General features: G+C 36.1%; 1 protein-coding gene across 2 annotated transcripts in view; it reads right to left on the bottom strand.

Moving 5' to 3' along the window:
* Nucleotides 1–18743, bottom strand: part of ACOX1 (acyl-CoA oxidase 1) — a 60650-nt gene that overhangs the window by 5280 nt on the left and 36627 nt on the right. For both annotated transcript variants that reach the window (XM_051995054.1, XM_051995053.1), the window contains exons 6-13: nucleotides 18513–18628; nucleotides 18109–18278; nucleotides 17210–17372; nucleotides 6809–6999; nucleotides 5697–5876; nucleotides 1840–1945; nucleotides 1560–1703; nucleotides 1216–1422 (exon numbers count right to left, since the gene is read on the bottom strand). In XM_051995054.1, the coding sequence (XP_051851014.1) occupies nucleotides 1216–1422; nucleotides 1560–1703; nucleotides 1840–1945; nucleotides 5697–5876; nucleotides 6809–6999; nucleotides 17210–17372; nucleotides 18109–18278; nucleotides 18513–18628 (1277 nt within the window). The remainder of the gene's footprint in view (nucleotides 1–1215; nucleotides 1423–1559; nucleotides 1704–1839; nucleotides 1946–5696; nucleotides 5877–6808; nucleotides 7000–17209; nucleotides 17373–18108; nucleotides 18279–18512; nucleotides 18629–18743) is intronic.

Below are 18743 nucleotides of genomic sequence, written 5' to 3'. Positions count from 1 at the left end.
CTCTTTAAAAAAATTATTTGTTTCAAGGAATGATTCTTTGGGAATAAGTAGTGGAAGAAATACATAGGGAACTCTAGGTCATATAAAAATGAAAGATATTAATCAAATCTCTTTTAACAAATTCTGCTTTTGCCAGTCCTTTAATTTAATTCAGTATGAATTTTTATTTCAAGTCTGTTTCTTGTAAAGAACATATCTCTGCATTCTGTTTTCTAATTCTTTATCCTCTTCTGTTTTATGGGGGTTTATCCACAGTTAAGATCCATTATATATTCTCTGCCTCTCCCACTTTTCTTTATAGAGAAGGTGGTGTAAGAGAAGGAATTTGATCAACACTACTAGTTTATAATTTAAAAAGGAAAAAAAAAAGCTCCAATGATACTGTTCCTTTCCTTTTCCAGCCCAGATCCTGATAACTGATTTTTATATTTTCTTTTTTTTTTTTTTTAATACTTCTAGTGATCTGCCCTCTGAACCTGAAATTTGTTCTGCTTTTCCCTTCTTGATGCTAACACTTCTTATTGCCTCATGGATTCCTATTGAGTTTATTCTAATTTTCAAAGAGTCTGCTACATGAACTCCCAAATTGTTTTCCCCACCCAGACCTATTTAATTTTTTAATCTCATTTAATTTTTCAAAGTACTCTTATATTCCTTGAAGTTAAGTCTCTTGAGATTCTGTGGAGTAAGTCTTCTAGGTGTTTTTCTTGACCCATAATCTCTTCATAGGGTTGGTATTTTCTTACTCTTATGTCCAGCCTTGAATCCTGGTTTGGGTCTTCTTTGGGTTTCTACCCAATTTACCTGCGTTGGTGTTAGTTTGATGCCGCTGAACCACAGCTTTTGGCAGTCTTTTTGTGCAATCCCTTTTAAAATATATCTATATCTATATCTATATATCTATCTATCTATCTATCTATCTATCTATCTATCTATCTATATTTTTAAATCAAAACCAAAACCAAAATGAAAACCTGAGAATTTTCTTTGGATTTTTTGGTCACTGTTCAATCTGGTCCTAAATCAAGATCATTTCTGGACTGTAAGTAGGAGAGTTGGTCTTGTGTGTCCTTTCACATGGCCATCTCAACTAAGAACCACTTTTCAGAGTTATTACTTTCTATTGCCAACAAAAGATACACATAAATGCAAATTTGTAATGGAAAAGCATATTGATCATGACTCACGTAAAGTGAAAAAAAGGCTAATTCTTACCTGTGTTTTATTCAGTGGGGATTTCTTGGCCCATTCAAACATATTTTCATAGACATTGCCATCATAGCGGCCAAGTACAGAGCCAAGTGAAACATCTTGAAAGTCAAATGCATCCACCAAAGCAGCAGCATTGGGACGGATAATGGTCAGGAGCTCCTTCACCCGCTGGTTCACTTGGGTAAGCTGGGACTCTGTCAAAATCCCCCCCTGAAAGGAACACAAAAAATGTCATTACTACTGATAACAATCTGGCATACAAATTACAAGAAACTCAAACTAATGGCTATAAGCTTAGGTCATGAACATTTTTCTGCCAAAGTTCAACATGAAGGTTTGAAAATTACCTGTAGAAAGTCCCCAGAATTCTGACTGATTCCATACAGTGCATATAAGAGACACAAATTCTTCAGGACTGTTTGAATAGGCTTGTCATCAATTTTAGAGAGATTTCCAGAAAAGAGCTTTACTACCACATAGTGGCAATGAGCCTAGATAAAAGGGGGGAAAAAACAAACTCAAACAAACATAAAAGGGTGAACATGACATATAAGAGGAGAGGGTACTTAATAAATAATAAATAAGTGAATGCAGGTTCTTTTGAACTTTTACAAGTAAATCACTGACCTCACTTGCCCGAACAAGGTCCACAGAGGTTAAGTTCCATGCTATCTCTTTGCTTTTTCGGTGCTTCAATTCAGCTTGAAGGTTCCTTGCTGCAGCTTCTACTAATCTGTTAGGAGAAAATATTTGATGTAGAAGAAATAGGTGGTACTATTAGTTCCCTCAATTTGTTGGCCCCTCTGACTATAAAAGCTTGTAGAAGATCGTATTTTATTTTTATTTTTTATCTTTTTTTTTTTTTAAACAAGCATTTACTATCTATCTCTCCTTTCCTCTATCTCCATACCCAATGGAATAACTGAAGGGAAAATAAAAGTAACCACCTCTAATACACAGTCCATCAAAACAAATTTCCCCACTGGTTATATTCAAAATCTAAGTTTTATTCAGGATTTCGAGTCTGTCACTTCTCTAGTGAGAGGAATAGGTGGCATGATTCATCCTTAGATCTCTGAAGTCATGGTTTATACCCTTAAAGTTTCTTTTCTTTATCATGTTGTCACTATAAATTGTAGTTCTGCTCACTTGGCTTTGCATCAACTCATAGGTCTTTTTACTTTCATCTGAAACCATATGTTTCTAATGGCACAATAATATTTAATTACATTCATTCCCAAATAGGTGGCTACCTTCTTGACTTCCAGTTTAAGGCTATTACAAAAAAGAGCTGTTATAAATATTTTTATACAAATGACTCCTTTTCTTCTTTGTTTAATCTTTTTGGAACATATATCTAGTAGTGGTATTGCTGAGTCAAGGAGTATGAGAAGTTTTTCAAATTTGGGGGAACAGTTCAAATTGCTTTCCAGAATGGCTGGACCAGCCCACAGCTTCACTAACAATTCATTAATATGCCTATTTTTCAGCAGCCCCTGCAACATGATATTTTCCTCTTTTATCACTTTTGCCAATCTGATAGGTGCAAGTTACTTTATTTTGCATTTCCCTTATTAGTGATTTTCCATTTACTTATTGATAGCTTGGATGTCTTTCTTTGAAAACCATCCATTCATGTCCTCTGACCATTTATCTATTGAGGAATGACTCAGTCTAATAAATTTGAATCAATTCTTTGTATATTTTGAATATTTTTCAGAGAAACTTACTGCAAAGATTTTTTCCCCCAGATACCTCTTTTCCTTCTAATTTTAACTGTATTAGATATATAAAAAACCTTTTCAATTTATTAATAAAAATTGACCATTTTATTTTTTGTGATCTACTGTACTGTTCATGAGTCTTAAGAAACATGCACTCTTCCTCTATCCAGAGATTTAAAAAGCAATTTCTTCCCTGTTCCTCTAATTTGCTTATGATGTCTTCTTGACTTCTCTGTAATATTTGACATTGTAAGATCACTCATTTCTCCTTGATAGTTTCTTTTCCCTAGGTTTTCATGTCACTCCTCTTTCTTGTTTCTCTTCCCACCAGTGAGAGCACTCCTGCACTGTCTCCTTAGTTGGATCATCATTCAGGTCACACTTATTAACCATGGTATCCATATAGGGCTCTCTCTTGCATCCTCTCTCCCTGCTATACTATTTCACTTGATTTAATTGTCTATAAGACATATGATGTCCTATCGACATCATAAAGTGAAACACTTTGAAAATATCTCATTATTTTATCCCTCAAAATTCTTCATCCCTACCTTCCCTATTATTGCTTGAGAACATGACAATCCTCCCAGTCCCCTCAGTCCCTAACCTAAATGTCATCCTTGAATCCTTACTCTCAACTTTGAATAGCAACTTGTTGCTAAATTCTGTCAACTCTACCTTCAAGATATCATGTCTATTTATTCTGTTCTCTCCTCTGACATGATACTACCCTGAGGCAAACCCACATTATTCCTAGATTACTACAATTGCCTATTACTTGTCTCCCTGTTTCAAGTTTCTCCTCTATTCAGCTGTCAAACTGATCTTCCTATGCACAGGTCTCTCACTATGTCAAACACCCTGTCCCTCATTAAATAAATTCTAACAGCTCTCTCTTATCTCAAGGATTAAATATAAAATTTTGTTTGCTTTTCAAAGTCTTTCATAATCTTGTCCCTACCTTTCCAGTCTTTTTATACCTTACTTTCCTCCATGTACTCTGTAACCCAGTGACACTGGCCAACTTGTTGTTCTTTGTACCCTCCAAATCTCCTGACTCCTGGCACTTTCACTAATTATCCCCTATGGCTGGAACGAATTCTCTCCTCATTTCTACTTCCTGGCTTCCTTGGCTTTGTTCAAGTCTTAAGTCCCATCTTCTGCAAGAAGTCTTTCCTGGTCCTTTATTTTAGTGACTTCCCTCTAAGACTATCCCCAATTTTATCTTTTCTATATCTTATCTGTACACAGTTGTTTACATATTGTTTTTTTTCCCAGTAGTAGGGGCTGGTTTTTTTTTTTTAATTACAGCTTTTTATTTTAAAAGCATATGCACGAATAATTTTTCAACACTGATCCTTGCAAAACCTCGTATTCCAAATTTTCCCCTCCTTCCCCCCACCCCTTCTCCCCTAGATGGCAAGTAATCCAATATATATTAAACATGTTAAAATATATTAAATCCAATATATGTATACATATTTATGCAATTATTGTGCTGTTCAAAAAAAATAGATTAAAAAGGAAAAATGAGAAAGAAAACAAAATTTAAGCGAACAACAAAACAAGTGAAAATGCTATATTGTGATCCACATTCAGTTCCCACAGTTCTCTCTCTGGATTAGATGGCTCTCTCAATCATAAGATCACTGGATTGGCCTCAATCATCTCATTGATGAGAAGAGCCATATCCATCAGAGTTGATCATCGTATAATCTTGCTATTCCCCTATAAAATGATCTCCTGGTTCTACTCATTTAACTTAGTATCAGTTCATGTATGTCTCTCCAGGCCTCTCTCAAATCATCCTGCTGGTTGTTTCTTACAGAACAATAATATTCCATAATATTCATATACCACAAATTATTCAGCTAATCTCCAATCGATAAGCATCCACTCAGTTTCCAGTTTCTTGTCATTACAAAAAGGGCTGCCACAAACATTTTTGCCCATGTGGGTCCCTTTCCCTCCTTTAAGATCTCTTTGGGGGGGAAGGGAGGGAGGAGCTAGGTGGATAGAGCATCAGCCCCAAAGTCAGGAGGATCTGAGTTCAATTCTGGCCCCAGAGACTTAACTCTAGCTGTGTGACTCTAGGCAAGTCATTTAACCCCAATAGCCTCAGCAAAAAGAAAAAAAAAATCTCTTTGGGATATAAGCCCAGCAGAAACACTGCTGAGTCAAAGGGTATGCACAGTTTGATAATTTTTTGAGCATAGTTCCAAATAGCTCTCCAGAATGTTTGGATCCATTCACAGTTCCACCAACAATGTATCAGTGTCCCAGTTTTCCCATATCCTCTCCAACATTTGTCATTATCTTTTCCTGTCATCTTAGCCAATCTGAAAGGTAGGTAGTGGTATCTCACAATTGTCTTAAATTTGCATTTCTCTGATTAATAGTGATTTGGAGCACTTTTTCATATGACTAGAAGTGGTTTTAATTTCTTCATTTAAAAAGTGTCTGTTCATATATTTTGACCATTTATCAACAGGAGAATGGCTTGAATTCTTATACATTTTAGTTAATTCTTTGTTTTTCAGAAATGAAGCCTTTATCAGAATCTTTAAATGTAAAAATGTTTTCCCAATTTATTGCTTCTGGTAGGGACAATTTTTTTGCCCTTCCTTTTTTCACCAGTACCTAGCTATGTACCTGTTCTAGCAGAGGTATCTAATAAATACAAAATGATTGACCTCAAATTTGAAAACACCTATCTACTTGGAGTTTATCTTAATAAGACATAACAATATTCAAACTCACCGGGCTGCTCGACATTTATAGGCTTCTACTAGGCTGTCTGGGCTGTTGATATCCACCATTGCTGGCCAAGCTGCCACTTGTTGTGGCTGGATGCGTTGACTAGGCAGGTCATTCAAGTAGGACACCATGCCGCCCACCAACTTTCCTGAATGCACTTGATCATAGCTTTTTATCAAAAACCTAAAAGTCATCAAGTATGTGAATACTGTGTTATATTGTTTTCAATGACACAAAGAGGGGTTAAAAAAAAAAATACAGGACTGGAAAGGTGCTTGTAACTCATCTAGGTCAAATCCCTTATTCCAGAGAGGAAGGAGAGAGGTCTGGGCAGGTGACATGACTTGCCATAGTCCAGGAATCTGGAGTCACTTTGGGCTAAGAAGGCTGACAGGAGTCTTAAGAGTTAATACAGTTTAATCACAGTATAATAAGAGCATTCTTCCCTAACGTCATACTTCGAACCTTTCCTGTAGAATGGAAGTGATACTAGGTCCTCAGGGGGAGCATAAGCACTGGCCTACACCACAAAGAGGGAAGGCTCAGGGATGTAATTCTGCACTTATACTACAAGAAACAAACTAATGGCTGTACACTTGCTTATAAATATAAATATAAAAATGTAGTCTTCCATTAAAATTCAGGATGTAGGCTTGAAAATTACTTACCTGTAGAAAATCCCACATATTCTGACTGATTTCATATGACACAAAACAGATATGAAATTTTTTTTTGTTGTAATTTATATGTGTTTGTCATTTGGTTTGGAAAGATTTCTTCAAGAGAGTTTTGTTACCATATAGTGTCAATACACCATTATTTTCACTCATTAATATTTCAGGGCTAGCTTTAGTTATGAGAGGCTTAAGAAGGTGACAAGATGATGAATCTCTTTGCTATAGCAACTCCCGAAGACCCTCTACTAAAGGGTTCTTCTCTGTGTCCACTAGAAGATGCCCACAAGCCAATGAATGAAAGATTGTTTGAAGTTCTAAAGCAGAACAGGAAAAAATGTTAACCCAGTCTAGGACTCAAGATGGGAAGTTGCAGAAAGTATCTTTCAGAGACAAAGAGATTTATCAAAAAATGTGAACAGTGAATGCATGAATCCTTACCGAGCGGTTTGAAGCATCATCACAGTGTTTTCTCCTTCAAAGGTGCAGGTGGGGGTGAAAGTGACATAGATGTTTGGGAGGCCACTGCAATGGGAGTATCCATGCCCACCACAAGCCATCCGGCAGGCTTCAATGCCAGAATTAGCTGTCCAAGAGGTGAAAGCCTTAAGCCCAGCTGTCAATGCATGAAGCTAAAAAGAAAAAACATATATCTGTAAGAACATATGTGGCAAAAATGAGAAATGTATCCAGTAAGTCAAACCAATTTTTTTTTTTTTGAATTGGTTAAAGGTTAAGTGACTTGCCCAAGGTCACATAGCTAGGATGTGTGAAATGTTGAGTGTCTGAGACCAGATTTGAACTCAGGTCCTCCTGACTTCAGGACTGGTGCTCTATCCTCTGAGCCCCCTAGCTGCCCTGTCAAACCAAATCTTGATACTAACAGCAATAAAAAAATCCCAAACTATTGGATGAGATTCTAATTTCCAAGTATGGTTACCCAATAGACTTGAACTCAAGTTCTTGTTATCTCTCCTAGTATGATGAATTCTTTATAATAGACTCCTTGGTATGTGATAGTTGCCAGTTAACCATTTGCACTCTCCTTTATTAAAGAATGAGCAAGTGCGTATAAAAAAATCCACAATGCTAGCTTTAAAATAAACTTGCTAAAGAAAAATCCCCACATGCAAAACAAAGAAAAATATAATACTTAGGCCTTTGTTTTCTGAAATGTTATTACATTGGTTCCTTATTCTAATGTCCTCGATTCCATTTGAATGAAATTCAATCTTTTAATAGAAGACAATCTTAAAATTAGGACGGGACTTGAAGTCCATGATCTTGAGACTTTGTGGTGACCCAGCTAGGAGTGAAAATTGCCAGTTTCTTCAATCTATTTAATTCCTATGACTAGGAAAAAGAATGCTCCTGCATCCATCCTTAGCTACCTTCAGAGATGTTCCTACTCTTGACCTTGCCATCCCTTACATTTCTACTTCCATTTGATCACAATCGTTAAACATTAAATTTTTTTCTTCTATCTTGCCAGACTAATCCCTGTTCTTTATCTTCATAGTGACCTCCAATTCTATTACCTTTCAGTTCTTTTCTAGGTCATTATCCCTACACTACATTCCCTTCTCATTCTGTTGAACTTGTTCAATTTTACAATATCAATTTCTCTCAAATTCCCTTTCTCTTTATCCTCTTGCTATATGTCTTGCCAGACTCCATCCTTCCCACCATTAGATTCTCTCCTATTCATATCTTAGAAGAAATCATGGAACCCTGCTTCTTGGGTTCGCTAAATATTTGTTATCTAATCTTAACTGCAGCAAGGTAATCTTTCTAACTCCTCCTTCCTAATCCCATTCTTAAGAATGCCTATTTCAAACTATTTCATCTGTTTTTAAATCTTTCACAATAGCCAGTGGAGGGGGCAACTGATAAACTTACATCATACTTCACTAGAAAACTTGAGGCCATTTATGTAGCGTTTTCTCTTCTCCCCTTCTCACATTTCTGACATTATACATGTTCTTCACAGCAACCTCTGGTGATGAAATAATACCACTACTTGCCAAGGCCAATCCCTTTATAAGCACTCTTGAATACATCTCTCCCTGTCTGCTTCAGCAAATGGCTCCACTATCATTTGTACTCTAGTCTTCAATCTCTCTCTCTCCCCACTGCCTAGAGACATATTTAAGGTTCCTCTCATCTTTAAAAAAAAAAAAAACCTAATTTACTCCCATTTCCATCTACAATTATTCTATATTTCTTTTCTCTTTCTCAGCTAAATTCCTTGAAAAAGATACACACACACACACAGTTTCCAATTTCCTTCAATAAATGACTTACTCCAAAAGTTTTCAAGGATCTCTCTCTTTTAATTTCAACAGTATTTTATTTTTCCAATTACACATAAAAGTAGTTTTCAACATACATTTTTGTAAGATTTTGAGTTACAAAAATTTTTTTTCCTATCCTCCCCCTCACTATGCCCATCCCAAGATAGCAAGCAGTCTGGTATAGGTTATACATGTATAACCATTTTAAACATATTTTCATATTAGTCATGTTGTGAAAGAAAAATCAGAACAAAAGAAAAAAAAACTTGAAAAAAAAACAGCAAACAAAAAAGATATGAAAGTAGTATGCTTCAATCTGTAATCTGTATTTAGTCTCCATAGCTTTCTCTCTGAATGAGGATGGCATTTTCTCTCTCAAGTCTAGTTAATTGTCTTGAATCATTATGTCCCTGAGAAGAGCTAAATCTATCACAGTTGATCACTGTATAATCTTCTTGTTGCCATGTACAATGTTCCCTTGGCTTTATTCACTTCACTTAGCATCAGTGCATGTAAGTATCTCCAGCCTCTCTGAAAATCATTCTGCTGATTGTTTCTTACAGAAAAATAATATTCCATAACATTCATATACCATAACTTATTCAGCCATTCCCCAACTATGGGCATTCACTCAGTTTCCAATTCCCTGCCACCACAAAAAGCTCTTTCTCTTTTTAAAAGAACTAATGGATTTGATTCTTAAAAAGTGTTTACCATGAAGTATGAATGGATTGAGTCAGAAGAGCTGGGCTGGTGACTCAGTAAGTCACTCAATTGATCCTGGCTTCACTTTTTTCACCTACATAATGAGGCTGGCAAAATGAGTTCCAAAGATCTTTCTATCTTCTCTTTTTTTATTTTTTGCTGAGGCAATTAGGATTAAGTGACTTGCCCAGGGTCACACAGCCAGGATGTATTAAGTGTCTGACACTGGATTTTAATTCAGATCTTCTGAGCCCAGGGCCAGTGTTCTATCCCTGCACCATCTCATCTAGCTGCCCCTCCTTCAATCTTCTGATTCCCTGTCCAGCATCTCCATTTTACAGATGCAGATGCAAAGACAAGAAGGTTCAGTACTTTCCCCAAGGTCCTCCACTGCATCCAGGGCCATCTCCCCAAGACATCTGCTTCCAAATCTAATCTCTGAGGTTGCTTTCCTTTCACTTCCAAACATTATCTCCCATCTCTACTTCATTACCAGCACAATTTATCCTTTTTTCTTTCCTTCTTAGTAATCTATTATACCATATTCTCTTGCAAGTCTAGGACAGATAAGCTGTGAATGAACTGCAAAGACCAAACTGGCAGGATTCACGGTCCCCATTGAGAAATTCAAATTAGTTTTACTTTGTAATTGATTCTACATTGAATTGATTTCATGTTGTAATTGATTTTATATCTGATTAAGTTGCTTTTCTTTGTCTTTTAGTTAATTCAATTATTTAGTGTTCCCCTCTGAGCTAGTTTAAAAGTCAGTCTGACCAGTGACTCATTGTTTATTAAATTAACTGTTATTATTTATTAAAAGGAAAGGATTTTCATTTTTCTATGCCAATAGCTCATGAGTAAATATCAAGACACCTTGTGTTATATTTAAGTGCTGAAGCTAGCTTTAAGAGCTATATTTTCCCTGAATTTTCACTGCATCATGAAGGAAAGCCATTATCTCTCTAACAAACCTTCTAGAAGCCAGGGAGTCTTCTAACTGTGATCCACTGCAAAGACTGCAGCAGGATGCAGATGGACTGACTATATCAATCAGCATTTCTTAATGACAGAGGGAATCCATATGGGGGTTCATGTGAATGAACCCCATGTGCATACTAGCCCACACTGTTCAGAAAATTCAATCATAATATTCCTTCCCTCACAATGGTATCAGCCCTAATCTTATTTATTTTTCATCTGTGATGCTCCCTGTTTTTTGGTTAAGAAAGCCCCACCTCATAGTCTTTGGTTACTGGGAAAGGCCATTTGCCCAATTTAGACCTAACTAATAAAATGATCATGCTTGAACTTTTGTCTTTCAACTTACCTTAATTATCGAAAATAACACTCCTCTAATAGCCACAGGGATAAAGATGTTCTGAAATCAGTGCAAGTGTTTGAGAGCCAATTGATGGCACTCTAGGTACTCTGTGGTCCTGACCCTGAGGCTCTGGCCTTGGCCTATAACTGGAGACTAGGAGTCAAAGGATACCTGGGGTTCCATCCCTTCTCCTTCCTGGTATCTCTTGCTATTTTGAAGTGGGAAGAGTCTATGGGGGTAAAAGTGGAGTTGTGCTCAGTGATCTTCTAAATACCTAATCGAAATGTCTTATCTCAAATCTACATCCCTTTTTTACTTTTTTTGCTACATTTGAAATTGTTAGTCATATTTGATTCCCTCTTGAGTTTTGTGGTGTTGTTCTGTCTTACTTCTTTTTCCTATATCTATTGCTGAGTCTTTTCCATGTCCTACACATTAAATGTGGGTGTCCTTTCAAGGTTCTCTCATCTCTATACTCTCATCAGCTTTTAAGGGATCAGATGATTTGCAGATCAATATCTATCAAGCATTGTCAATCTCTTGAGCACCAGTTCTGTAACACTAAATACCTATTGGACAGGTTAAACTGAAATGTTCTATAGAAATCTCAAATTCGACATGCTCTTTTCTTTCTCTCCATCCAAACTCTTTCCAAACTTCTTTATTACTATCAAAGGCATCACTATCCTTTGAGTTATCCTGGTTTGCAACTTCACTATTATCCTCATTATCCATATTCAACCAATTGCTGAATACTATTTTTTTCATTTACAGCATTTCTTGTGAATATCCATAATATCCATCCTTTTCTCTCATGAAGTCATTATCCTAGGTACAATTGGCCTTAACTACTGCTACAGCTTTTGATTGCTCTCTCCCTACTTAATGCCAAGGCAGCTAAGGCAACTGAACCTGGAGTCAGAAAGACCTACCTTTGTGAGTTCATGTCTGGCCTTTCTAGATGTATAACCCCAGGCAAGTCATTTAACCCTGTTTACCTTAATGTCCTCATCTGTAAAATGAATTGGAGAAGAGCAAACCAGCTATCTTTGTTGAGAAAACCCTAAATGTGGTCATGAAGAGTCAGACATAACTGAAAAAGGACTGAGAACTCTAGTATATTCCTTATAGAGCTGCTAAAATATTATTTTTAAAAAGCATGAGCTCTAAGATACCACTACACACCTGTCAGATTGGCTAAGATGGCAGGAAAAGATAATGACAAATGTTGGAGGGGATGTGGGAAAACTGGGACACTGATGGATTGTTGGTGGAGTTGTGAACGGATCCAACAATTCTGGAAAACAGTTTGGAACTATGCTCAAAAAGTTACCAAACTGTGTATACCCTTTGATCCAGTTTCTACTGGGATTATATCCCAAAGAGATCTTAAAGGAGGGAAAAGGACCCACATGTGCAACAATGTTTGTGGCAGCCCTTTTTGGAGTGGCTAAAAACTGGAAACTGGAGTGCACGCCCATCAATTGGAGAATGGCTGACTAAACTGTGGTATATGAATGTTATGGAATATTATTGTTCTGTAAGAAACAACCAGCAGGATGAATACAGAGAGGCTTGGAGAGACTTACATGAACTGATGCTAAGTGAAATGAGCAGAAGCAGGAGATCATTATACACTTCAACAATAGTATACGAGGATCAATTCTGATGGAAGTGGATCTTTGGCAATGAGAAGATCCAAATCAGTTCCAATTGATCGGTGATGAACAGAATCAGTATATCAAGTGAAAGAACACTGGGAAATGAGTATGGACCACAACACAGCATTTGCATTCTTTCTGTTATTGTTTGCTTGCATTTTTGTTTTTCTTCCCAAGTTATTTTACCTTCTTTCTAAATCTGATTTTTCTTGTGCAACAAGATAACTGTATAAATATGTATACATATATTGTATTTAGCATATACTTTAACATGTTTAACATGTATGGGACTACCTGCCATCTAGAGGAGAGAGTGGAGGGAAGGAAGGGAAAAGTTGGAACACAAGTTTTTTCAAGGGTCAATGTTGAAAAATTATCCATGTATATGTTTCGTCAATAAAAAGCTATAATAATAATAATTTTAAAAAGTATATAAAAATAAAAAACATGAGCTGACTATGTCACTCTCCTCCTAAACGTGAGCTGACTATGTCACTTTCCTCCTCAACTCAATAAATTCTAGTAGCTCCTGATTAACTTTTCCTTTGATTTCTTTTAAACAAGTTTTTTTCCACCCAAAACTTTAACCTAATTTTAACCCTAAATTCACGTGGAATATAAAAACCCCATATTTCCTTTCTGAAGGAGTTCAGCTCCTAGCTCACTGTCTTCTTCTCTTCCCCAACTCTTGCCATTATACTCGAAGACTTGATTTCATGCAGATGTTCTCTCAAACTCCCTCATTTCTCACTTCTTCAACCACTTACTATGACATCTTACTTCAAACTCTGTTTCTGCCACACAGAGGAATGCCACACTACCTCTTGACATTATCCACAGATATTTCACTTTCCTAGTTAGCATTACATAATTCCTTATAATTTTACCTTTTCCTATACATTACCCTCCTATAACTTTTATATACTCTCATTGAGACCACTATTCCCTCCAACCTCAGAACTTTTTCAGCAATTATCCCTGCTAGGAATTGACTCTTCTTTCTCCAACGCTGACTCCACAGTAAGCCATTTCAATCCTACAGTGTCCTCTGCTTTTGAATTCCTTCCTCCTTTGTTCTGCCATTTTCCCCATACCATATATTAGTCTTGATTACTCTCATCTGCCTAGTCTAACCCTACTCATCAGCTGTTAAATGAACCTGGAGGAAATGCTACAAACATGCTAACTAGGTACATTAAAAATCCATGTTATTCAAGCAGAACTGGATCCTCAAACAATCTTTTCTGTTTCTTCCCAAGTGACTTTCTATCTCATTCTTCCTTTCCACAGAAGTTATTTCACACTTTCTATTCCCTCAAGCTTTCCCATACCTGCTTTCCCCAACACCTAGCTGAAGAGCTTACCTTTTATTTTACAGAAAAAACCAAAATCATTCAGCATGTGTTCCCTCTAATCCCATTCTCTCCATTTCCTTTTCTCCCCTCCTTTCTCCCAGTATCTTCTTTTTGACAAGGCCAATTGTGGTACTTATGCACTTGATCCCATATAATTCTCCAAAGATTTGAATCTTCAATCGTTCTCTTTCCTTATCTATAACTTCTCTCTATCACCCGGTTCCTTTCTAACATCTTCAAACATTCCCAAATCTCTATCCCCTTTAACAACCCTTTACTAGATTGGATGACTTCCTCAGGATAAAGGCCTTTTCCCCCTCATCCCTCAGTCACATCCCTTGAGAAGGCTACATTCACTGTCCTTTCCTCTTACTCCTCAACCCTTTGCAATATGGCTTCCAACTTCAATCAACTGAAATTACTCCCTCCAAAGACTTCCAATGAGGGTTCTACCACATCTGGGAAGTTTTCAGTCCTAAGTCTTCTTGATCCAGGTACTGCATCTGAACTGCTAACCACCCTCTCTCCTCTCAGTTTTTGTGACACTTCTCTGTCTTGGCTCAGCTCTTACTTGTGTGATCACTTTGATTCTGTCTCCTTTGCATTTAGGGGCGATTACTGCCTCTCTTTCCAATACAGAAAACTGTTTTTCCCTGTTTTTCAAACTGGACATCTCTATGCTTTTGCACAACCCACTCTCTTCATACCTAGAAAATACTCCTCCTTAATCTTGTCTCAGAATTCCTCTTTATATTATCACTGAATATATTTTCACATGTGCAGTATTTGCCATCTTGTCCATCAGGATGTATGCTCACAGAGGAAGGTTTATTTCATTCTTTGGACTCATATGCCCAGTATACTGCTTGCCATATAATAGAAGCTCAATAAATACTTGAAGGATTGGATTGATGGATTTATTTAAAGTTCCTTTCTACCTCTTCAGTCTTCTTACATTTTACTTCCTCTAGAACTTTCCAGCTCAGACCTTCTTTCTGTTCTTTCCACATGACACTCTCTCCCAGCTTTGTGTATTTTCAAACACTTCAAAAACTGTGGCTGGCTGTCTTTCATGCCAGGAAGGTTCTTCCTCCACCTTATGGAATTTCTGGCTTGCTTCAAGATTAAACTCAGATACTACCTTTAGCAAGTATTATTTCCTGGTCCCCACAGCATCTAGAGCCTTTCTTTCTAGATTCTCTTCCATCTATTCGGTATGTAACTATTTATGTATATGTTATAAGTTAGCACTTAGCACTGTGTCTGGCACTTCATTTCCTTTAAAAATCCTTGGTGAATGACTAAAACATTTCTTTTAAGTTCATATAAGAAGTTTCGTTTTTTTGTTTCTTGAAAAAGTAAAACATTTTCTGGTTTAGGGAGAATTCAAGTTAGCAAAGGGAACCTTGCTTGTTTCATTCCTAATAAATTGTTTCTAGCAGACACTGGTTAAATAAATACAATATGGTAAGAAAGTTTCTTTCACATTATGCAAACTCATACTATTCAAACCTTCATCTCTGAAATTCAATTTCAGAAAAATCAGTGTCTATCTTTTGGAAAGTGTCTGAAACTTTTATAGTCTTTATCAGTCTACTTTGAATATTCTTAGAATTTTGGATTTGGAAGATGCTTCAGATGCTACCTAGCTCAATCTATACCCAAACAGGAATCCCTTCTACATCATCTCTGACAAAATGTCCATCTACTTAATAAGCTACAAGGATAGGTCATTTAGTCACCTCCTGAAGTAACCCACTTTATTACAGAATAGTTTTACTGGCTAGAATGTTCTTCCTTAATTGTAAAGATAATGAACTATGAAAGATTTCGTAACTCTGATCAATATAACGACCTATCAGTTTCATGACCTATCAGACTCATGAACAATATGTTATCTCTATCTCTAAATAGAGAAAAAATGGACTCAAGAGTACATATTGAAGTATAATTTTTTGTTTTCTTGTTTTCAAATTTGTTTTTCTTACTTGTAATGGGCTTTTTATTTCTTAGTGGTAAAAGAAAGGACTGGGGGTAGGGAGAGAAACTGGAACTGATACTAAAATAAAACAATTAAAAGTTCTTACTCATCTTGAAATTTGTGTCTCTACAGTTTCCAATTATTGATATAAATTCTTGCCTTCAGGGCTAAGTAGTGAAACTTAGGCATGGTTTTCAGTCCATTCAGTATCCTCCTCCAGGGTAAATTCTAGCTTATTAATATTTTCTCTAAAATGTGACTTCGAGAATTGAATATAATTCTCTCTATATAACCAAGGAAGAATAAAGAACTATTAGTTCTCCTGTTCTAGACACCATCTTTCTATTAATATAACCTACACTTTTACCAGGACATACTTTAACTCAAGAATTACAACTTTTTTGGGGGGAAGGGGAGAAGGGAACTGGGATTGAATTGCACTATTTAAATTCTTATTAAATTCATATAATTAGGTGCTAGCCATCATTTTGATGCTCTGAGATCTTTTTTTGGATCCTGATTCTGTCATCTTATCCCTCCTAGCTTTTCGTCTTCTATAAATTGGATAACATGCCACTCAGATCTAAGAAATTGATGAAAACAGTGAGTTGCATGGGATAAGAACAGAATACTGGTATATTAGGTTAGAGACCTAAGTTGAGACTGCCATTCTTTGTATCGTCTATGCAAATCCATCTAGGGAAAAAATCTTATACCCTTGTGTCACAGCCAAAGTCCAAAGACAATTTATTAATATATAAGCATTTGACTTGGAGAGAGGATGAAAGGGGCATCCCCTTGCATTGCATAGTTATTGTGAAACAAAAGATAAAATACTTCAGCAAAATAAAAAAGCACATAATTTAGGGTTAGGATTTTTAATGTGCTTAAACAGTATAATAGTGTCAATGTCAGCCTACCTTTGGAGAAAAAGTTTCTTAAAACCAATCACTGTCTTTTAACCTATTCCCTTTTAAAGAGTCCCCTTTCAATCTAGTCAAAGATATATAGAAGACACCTCTCTTAATTGGATCAAACAGGAAAACACACCTACTTTGGAGAAATAGTTTCTTAAAACCAATCACTGTCTTTTAACCTCTTCCCTTTTAAAGAGTCCCCTTTCAATCTAGTCAAAGATATATAGAAGACACCTCTCTTAATTGGATCAAACAGGAAAACACACCTACTTTGGTTTGTTCAGAAAATTAAACCTTGGTTTTAGGAAATTAAAATCCCTCTCTGAAGTGTGCAAGGAATATATATATACTATATTAGATACTTCACTCCAATAACTTCAGACCAAGAAACTGTCATGGTATTTTTTTCTGAACATTTTATAAAACAACTGAGGTCAGTGTTATAAGCTTCTACAAATTAAATTGTATTATTATCCAACCTGTAACTCTTCCTTTTGTCTACAAAGACAGTGTGAGAGATTTTGTCAAAAGGCTTGCTGAAATTTAGGGATAACATATCTAAGGTACTTTTCTTCTCATTTTAGTCAGCCAGATTAAATAAATACCTCAGGCAGTTCACTAAGATTCCCTTGGCTGATGTCCACATTAATGCGATGATAGGTTTCCTTCATGTAGGCTCCCACAAATTGAAAGGCAAAGGCAGTGGCCAAGAGAGGAAAAAGTTTATATTGTTGGGTCTGAAAATCCAAAATCTGGGGTTCAGGATCACTAGAGCAAAATGAGAATAAGGAAAACATGTTTCACAGATACTGACAATTTTTCTGATGTTTAGTTTTGGTTTTTCTATTTTTTTTTTCCTATTCAAGCTAGGATAGCATATGCTAAGATTCTAAGGAAGTAACAATTAACATAGTTTTAACAATGAAATTTGTGGTTAAGTGACTAAATGAAACATATGGATCATACTTTTAGAAAAAGTAACTACATAGATACTTAATTTTAAGAATTGACTAAAGTCAATGACATAAAAGTCCATTCTTCTTCCAATTACTTCTTCCTTTTTCAGGTAGAAAAGGGCTATTATAAAGGAGCTATACCTATTGGTAGCAACAGGAAGAGGAAGCATAAACTACTGTTTATCTTTCACAACAGAAAAGGACGTTCAACTCTAAGTTAACTTCCTTCAAAATTTATAGCTGTTAGTAGAAAAAGAATTTTCAAGTTGTGTTCATATTTCTTCATCTAGGGAGCTGAGAAGGTTTTCTTGCCAGTCTCACCTTCTCACATCAGTCTCCATGCAAGAAAATGGTATAACTTCCATTTTTCAAGAGAGAAAATAGAGATATCAATTATAGCAGTAAGAACTAGAATATCATAGTCTAAATCTAAGCATTGTTACATGATTTATGTATATGTAGCTTACAGGAACCTTGCTATTCTGAATGGGCACAAACAAGGGCATATCACTGGCAATCCCTACTTTTTAGACATCAATCACTCTTACCCTGGCTGGATTTCAGACTGATGCCTTACTAAACTGTAACGGATGGCAATAGTGCAGGCTTTAGACAAAGATCGAGCTGCCTCTCCCACAAGGAAGGATCTGACAAACACCATGGTTCCATAAGTCAGTTTATTGCTCAAAGGCTTCACATATGTGCCATCAGGTTTGACCTAACAGAAAAAATGAAATAAAATTGGCGTGGAGATCGTTTTTCTTGTTAAAATCTGACAGAAGTTTCAGTAAAACAGAACACATTCCTTAAAAAGTGAATTCATTTTCATTGTAAGTTAACAGAGTAATAAAATTATGTTATTAATTAAAGAACAAAGATTTCCAATCTTAAATGGCTACTCACAACCAGAATTTTCAAAGCAACTACTGTTTTCCTCTTTTGTGTCTATTACCTGGGCATACTTCATTAGCATGTTTTCCCGAGGAATTCGATAGTTGTCCATCTTTAGGTAACCATTATCCATTTCATCATAGCCAAATTTGGGCCCAATGTCTCCAACAATAATGCCTACAACAGAAGAAAAAAGGGGACAAGAAACACTGAAAAGCTAACTTTTGCTATAAAAAGAAAATATATTGTGGTAAATCTACTTTTAGAAACAGTTTCTTCCTAGTAAATGAAT

Source organism: Antechinus flavipes, chromosome 4 (genome assembly GCF_016432865.1).
Source record: "Antechinus flavipes isolate AdamAnt ecotype Samford, QLD, Australia chromosome 4, AdamAnt_v2, whole genome shotgun sequence".
In the NCBI taxonomy this organism is placed as follows: Eukaryota; Metazoa; Chordata; class Mammalia; order Dasyuromorphia; family Dasyuridae; genus Antechinus; species Antechinus flavipes.
Note: the sequence above shows the minus strand (reverse complement) of the source record. Positions and strands in the feature narration are given on the sequence as shown.